General features: G+C 31.2%; 1 protein-coding gene across 1 annotated transcript; it reads left to right on the top strand.

The window, feature by feature from the left end:
- Positions 1-2,286: 2,286 nt before the first annotated feature.
- Positions 2,287-5,374, top strand: LOC102592595 (uncharacterized). The gene is made up of 2 exons (XM_006354437.2): positions 2,287-2,725; positions 3,578-5,374. The coding sequence occupies exons 1-2, from the start codon at positions 2,408-2,410 to the stop codon at positions 5,171-5,173; spliced, it is 1,914 nt and encodes a 637-aa protein (XP_006354499.1). The 5' UTR covers positions 2,287-2,407; the 3' UTR covers positions 5,174-5,374.
- Positions 5,375-7,512: the final 2,138 nt, after the last annotated feature.

The raw sequence follows: 7,512 nt of genomic DNA, 5'->3' as shown, positions 1-7,512 counted from the left end.
TGATTTAATTGTATCCTGTAGCAAACTGTTTGTCAGCGCCTCTCTCCCTCAAACTCTCGCTCGCCACTCTCCTCTCTCGCTCACTCCCTCTGTGCTCGCCTCTCTCGCTTTATACAACAGAAGTGTATAAATTGCGTTTCTGTTTGTATAATTATACAAACAGAAACGAAATGTATAAATTGCACTTTTGTTTGTATAAAGCGAGAGAAAATTGTATATACACATGCAAATACATATATATTCGTCCTATACACTTATAATTATACAATAAAAATATTCCCCTGCCCATTTCTCTTTTGTCTTTCTCTCTTTCTCGTTTTATACAACAGAAGTGTATAAATTGCGTTTCTGTTTGTATAAAGCGCGAGAAATTGTATATACACATGCAAATACATATATATTCGTCCTATACACTTATAATTATACAATAAAAATATTCCCCTGCCTAGTTTTATGCTTGTATGATGTATAATTTATGATTGTATAAAGCGAAAGAGAGCGATTTTTTATATACAAATATTTTTGTCAACGATTTATACAAACGAGAGGCTAACAACAATTTATACAAATGGCCTGCCAGCGAAATTATACAATTCTGAAGAGGAGCCAACGAATTATACAATTGCTTCTTTTAGTATATATGTATAGCGAAATAGACAACTTTCAATTGTATATGTATAGCGAATTATACATAAATATGTTTGCTATGGAGTGCAATTATGCAAACTTTGCTATAACATACAAATATAATTTTTTTGTTTGCTATATGTGAAAGTTGCTCTTAAATAAAAGTAATTAACCAAATTAATAAGTAGAAAGAAGGAGAGGGGAGGACGGTAAGTTGCTCATGATACACGAAATTGAGAGAGGGAGAACTTGGCCAAGTCGGGATCGGAAGAAAATATTATCTTATTAAAATGTGCGATTTTTTTATTAGCTCGAAATTGAAGAAAAATATTATTTTAGAGAGATTATTAATTTATCGAGTATTAATTTAGTAAGATTTTATTGTACGAAATTGAGAGAGGGAGAACCTTGTACATCCTTTTACTGTAAATGTAATATGGCCATTTTATTGGCCTAGGAAATACTCAATCCGTTTCTATTCATTTGTCAAATATTTTCTGATTTGATTTTCCTTTTTCAAGAAAGGACAATTTTTTTTCTTATTCTTATTATACCCTTAATTTATTAACATTGAGTTAATATCTTTGAAAAATATAGTGAATAAATATATTTGAGTAATAGAGACAAAATAGTAAATTCACTATATCGATCATTATTTTTTTAATAAATATATCCAATTAAAATTTGACAAATAAGAAGTAACGGGAAATAACTTTGCTTGGGCAAGACAGAGAGCTACAATACGTATTACGTGATGCTACATGGGCACCTAAGTTTGGCAATTTAACTTGGAAATAGGAGTTGGGCCTCACTCTACATTCATCCTATATTTTACAACAATGTTTTTCATTTACTTATATTATATATATATATATATATATATATATATATATATATATATATATATATATATATATATATATATATATATATATATATATATATATATATATATATATATATATATATATATATATATATATATATATATATATATATATATATATATATATATATATATATATATATATATATATATATATATATATATATATATATATATATATATATATATATATATATATATATATATATATATATATATATATATATATATATATATATATATATATATATATATATATATATATATATATATATATATATATATATATATATATATATATATATATATATATATATATATATATATATATATATATATATATATATATATATATATATATATATATATATATATATATATATATATATATATATATATATACAAAATTGTGGAATATCAAGATTTTGATAGAATATTTCATAAATTTGTGGTGAAATTTTCGAAATGTCTTTTAATGGAATGCAATAATCTTTATATAGGAATGCACTAGGATCTAGGGTTGAGTAATTCTAGTCGGAATTAAACAACACATAGAGTTCCAATTTGAATTGAACACATCGAGTCAACAAAATTTCAATATCTACGATCATAAGATTTAAAAACATTTTAATATGTTTTAGTTTAACATCATAACATTTTTTTTTACATTTCTTAAGTGTTAAGTAATTAAAATTAGGGGTATTTGTGGAAGAAAAAAAAAAAGAAATCTCCTTTCTTAAATTTTACAAAAGTGATTCCCCATCCCCACCCCAATTCATTTTTTCATTATAAAATAATGAGTTCTCCATTTTCAATTCCACATTGAACGTGTCCAAAACGTGTTTTTATAGTAGTATTTTCTCACTGAAGGAACTTCTTCCATTCATTCATCAAATGACAACAAAATCTCTGCTTGTTGGTCCGCCGGCGCTCCGCCGTGAACCACCGTTATCCGCCCTAACACTCAACGACCCCGAAACCGTCGATATCCCCATCACCGGTCCATCTGATGAAATAAAAAATCTTGATCTTTCAAAGCTTCCTTTAAGGGGTTTGACGGAGAACAATTCCGCCACTTTCATATCTTCTGGTAATCCTTGTTTGGATTTCTTCTTTCATGTTGTGCCCGATACACCGCCGGATGATTTGATCGGACGGCTGGAATTAGCTTGGGCTCACAACCCATTGACGGCTCTTAAACTGATTTGCAATCTCAGCTTATATTATATATATATATATATATATATATATATACAAAATTGTGGAATATCAAGATTTTGATAGAATATTTCATAAATTTGTGGTGAAATTTTCGAAATGTCTTTTAATGGAATGCAATAATCTTTATATAGGAATGCACTAGGATCTAGGGTTGAGTAATTCTAGTCGGAATTAAACAACACATAGAGTTCCAATTTGAATTGAACACATCGAGTCAACAAAATTTCAATATCTACGATCATAAGATTTAAAAACATTTTAATATGTTTTAGTTTAACATCATAACATTTTTTTTTACATTTCTTAAGTGTTAAGTAATTAAAATTAGGGGTATTTGTGGAAGAAAAAAAAAAAGAAATCTCCTTTCTTAAATTTTACAAAAGTGATTCCCCATCCCCACCCCAATTCATTTTTTCATTATAAAATAATGAGTTCTCCATTTTCAATTCCACATTGAACGTGTCCAAAACGTGTTTTTATAGTAGTATTTTCTCACTGAAGGAACTTCTTCCATTCATTCATCAAATGACAACAAAATCTCTGCTTGTTGGTCCGCCGGCGCTCCGCCGTGAACCACCGTTATCCGCCCTAACACTCAACGACCCCGAAACCGTCGATATCCCCATCACCGGTCCATCTGATGAAATAAAAAATCTTGATCTTTCAAAGCTTCCTTTAAGGGGTTTGACGGAGAACAATTCCGCCACTTTCATATCTTCTGGTAATCCTTGTTTGGATTTCTTCTTTCATGTTGTGCCCGATACACCGCCGGATGATTTGATCGGACGGCTGGAATTAGCTTGGGCTCACAACCCATTGACGGCTCTTAAACTGATTTGCAATCTCAGGGGCGTTAGAGGTACAGGTAAGTCTGATAAAAAAGGGTTTTATGCTGCTGCGTTTTGGTTACATTATACTCATCCTAAAACCCTTGCTTGTAATGTTCATGCTTTTGCTGATTTTGGGTATTTTAAGGATTTGCTGGAAATTTTGTATAGAATTCTGGAAGGACCATTTGTGAGGAAAAAGGAGAAAGAGGAGAGGGAGAAAGCGAGGGGTAGAGGTGGTGGTGGTCGTGGTAGGTTTAAGAGGGTGAGTAGGCCTAGTGAGGATAATAAGGAGAAGAAGATGAAAGTTAAGAAAAGTTTGGAGGAATTAAAGGAAGAAATTAAGGCTGAACAAGTGAAAGCTGGGGTTTTGAGGAAGGAGAAAGATGTAGCTAAGGCGGAGAAGGCGTTTGAAAAGTATTATTCGGATGAGCATTATAGGCGTTTACATGATAAGATTTCGGATTTCTATGCTGAGCTTTTGAGGGAGGATCTAGAGAAGTTGAATTCAGGGAAGAGTAATGAGATTAGTTTAGCTGCAAAATGGTGTCCGACTGTTGATTCTTCGTATGATAAGGCTACTTTGATGTGTGAGAGCATTGCGAAAAAGGTGTTTCCAAGAGAAAGTTATAGTGAATACGACGGGGTTGAAGAGGGTCATTATGCTTATAGGGTGAGAAATAGATTGAGAAAAGATGTGCTTGTGCCTTTACATAAGGCATTGGAATTGCCGGAGGTGTATATGAGTGCTAATAAGTGGAATTCCCTGCCGTACAATAGGGTGGCGTCAGTAGCTATGAAGAACTATAAAGGACACTTTTTTAAGCATGACCAAGAAAGGTTTAAAGCATATCTTGAGGATGTGAAGTCGGGGAAGGCAAAAATTGCAGCTGGAGCTTTGCTGCCTCATGAGATTATTGGGGCATTGGAGGACGGAGATGGTGGAGAAGTAGCTGAACTTCAGTGGAAAAGAATGGTTGATGATCTTTGTAAGAAAGGAAAATTAAGTGATTGTATTGCGGTATGTGATGTTTCTGGGAGTATGGGTGGGATACCGATGGAGGTCTCTGTGGCACTTGGTGTCTTGGTTTCAGAATTGAGTGAGGAACCATGGAAGGGAAAATTGATCACATTCAGTGAGTCACCTGAACTGCAGAAAGTTGAAGGTGATACTCTAAAAGAGAAGACTGAGTTTGTCAGAAATATGAACTGGGGTACGAACACAAACTTCCAGAAAGTTTTTGATACTATTTTGGAAGTGGCGGTACAAGGAAATCTAAGTGAGGATCAAATGCTAAAGAGGGTGTTTGTGTTCAGTGATATGGAATTCGATGAGGCATCAGAAAATGCATGGGAGACAGACTATCAGGCAATTCAACGAAAATTTTCAGAGAAGGGATACAACAATGTGCCCGAGATCGTGTTTTGGAACCTTCGAGACTCAAGGTCGACTCCAGTTTTGGAAAATCAGAATGGTGTAGCACTTGTGAGTGGGTTTTCTAAGAATCTGTTGACCATGTTCTTAGAGGGTGGTGGAGTTGTTACTCCTGTGGATGTTATGGAGCTTGCTATTTCCGGCGAAGAGTACCAGAAGCTAGTTGTTTTAGACTAATGTGTGAGTTACTCACTACATTTTGGTTGTTATTTTAAAACTATATTGTCCAACTTTGTTACACAAGTCTCTCTTAGATGAATGAATTGTGTGTTACTTATCGTCAACTGGTGGACATTAAGCTGCGTTATGGATATGTAGTATACTTGGATAATCATGTGTTATGTGCCTTCTTTATAACTACTATTGTGTTTTTGTGCATCTTTTGTTCTGTTTTCTTTTAAATATGGTAGGTTGAACATGGTTTCTTTACCTAGTTTTGTTCTCGGAGTACCCTTTTGCAACAGACTATGATTGCTGCGGAATTCTGGTTCTTAAAATGTGCGAGTGGCGTTAAAGTAGTCATGAGTCTCATCTGATATTGAATATCCACTTAAATGAGGATGACCTTTCATGCTCTTAATCTGTTGATCTTCGATGATCCATATTAATTACCCATTCTGCCACCCCTAATCCATGTTTATACAGTTTTGTTAAGTGATTTGGAGATTTATTTGACCATTTTGCAGCTTATTAGCTTGTCATAAGTTTGATTAGCAAGCTGTTATCAGTTTTAGAAATATATGTTACAAGACTCTCAAATGTATTTGCATTTGTTTATATCATATTTGCTGAAAACATCTTTCATGCAAAAGTACTATGAGGGTGTGGAATGTTTGCTGGTGTGGAAACATTTCATGTGGATGGTAGGAATCAGGTGCGGATTTAAAGTATCGAGTGATGGGTTATCGAGCCTACTAACCTTTGCGTAGGCCTGTATTTATATTGAGAAATTCATTAAACATATAAGAACTATGAGTTTGGAACTGAGTAACAAAGTAGGTTGTTGATTTAGTACTAATAGAAATGGAGCCTCCTTGATGAGGGTTCGGGTTCGTTTCCCCTTTGGCATAGGCCTTCATTTCCTTTTTATTTTGATATTCTTTGAAAACACATAAACGTTAAATTTTGAATTCGCCTATCTAATAGGGACCAAGTTGAATCGAACGAATTTTCAAATGAATATTTTCTCCATATGCAACATGGATATAGGGTCAGAATTTAAATTTAAATGTTATAAGCGAAGTTTAATTTTTGGGAAAATTTTCAAAACAACAATATTTTAGCTTTTAATGGGACTCCTTAGCAATAGTTTCACTATTTATTTAAAATGTCAATATTTTAATTTGTTAAGGATTGAGTTATGTATTTATTTTATTTTGATTAATTTGAAAGAATACAAATAATTAATAATTGAATAGAGAAAATCATGGAACAAAAAAATTCAAAAAAGGTATTTTTTTTTTAAAATTTTACATCAGTTAAGTTTTTAAAAGAGCATATGTTGCCATTTTTCTTTCTAGCGTTTTTTTCTTTGTTCTTAAGAATTTCAATTTTTTTTTGTGAAAACAGTAGTTTGATTTTATATCTTATATGAGTGGAAGTGTTGGAAAATTTATAATGCCCTCTATTTTGGATATTTAAATGTTTGAACTTCTTTGAATATGTGTTCATCCGAAATGTATTCGAATACCTAATGATATGTATAACTAATTTAAAATACAAAAAATGTTGGTATTGATTTATGATGAATACAACTCTTCAGCATTCTAGTTCAAGTACAAAAATAAAGGCAGTTGTGTAGTATATACCAAAATATAAATACAAATTAGTTGTAGATCGAAATGATATTGAAAAATACAGTTGCGATGAATACATAGTTGTATTTCAGTATGATTTTGTATTTCAAACGAAAAAATGAATACCAATAAGTTTCCATTTCCCTTCTTATAATGTATTCGTCACAATTCTATAAATTATGTATTCAATCATAATATATAGAATTGTGACGAATACATTATATACCTATTTAAATTACTACAAACTAAAAAAGAAATACAATATTTTAAAATAAAAATACAAATGATGAGTAAAAGAAAAACAATTGACAAACAAAAATTAATATGAATACAATTGTGGTATGAATACAATTTTGTAACCTTCTTATTTGACTTTGTCTTTCTTCTTCTTCTTCATCTACTATGTTCTTTTTTTCGATTATTTTCCATCAAAACCGAATCTGAATCCGTATTCACTTGTGCATTAGTAACCCTATAAGCAAAATTCGAAATTATTAAATATGAATGTATAAAAAAATCAAACAATATATGATGTATGTGTGCTAATGTAGTTACTACAATCTACTAAATCTCAATTATGAAAATAAATTTTTTGATAATTTGAATTTCGAAATTATCAAAATTTAGAATGTATTAAATATCAAACAAAATAAACATACATATGAATTTCTAGATTCTCCAAAATCTGAAAAATTAAAAGAAAATCACAAAAAAAATTGA

Source organism: Solanum tuberosum, unplaced genomic scaffold (genome assembly GCF_000226075.1).
Source record: "Solanum tuberosum cultivar DM 1-3 516 R44 unplaced genomic scaffold, SolTub_3.0 scf00174, whole genome shotgun sequence".
Taxonomy (NCBI): Eukaryota; Viridiplantae; Streptophyta; class Magnoliopsida; order Solanales; family Solanaceae; genus Solanum; species Solanum tuberosum.
The sequence above is the reverse complement of the archived record's forward strand: the minus strand, read 5'-3'. Positions and strand labels throughout refer to the sequence as shown.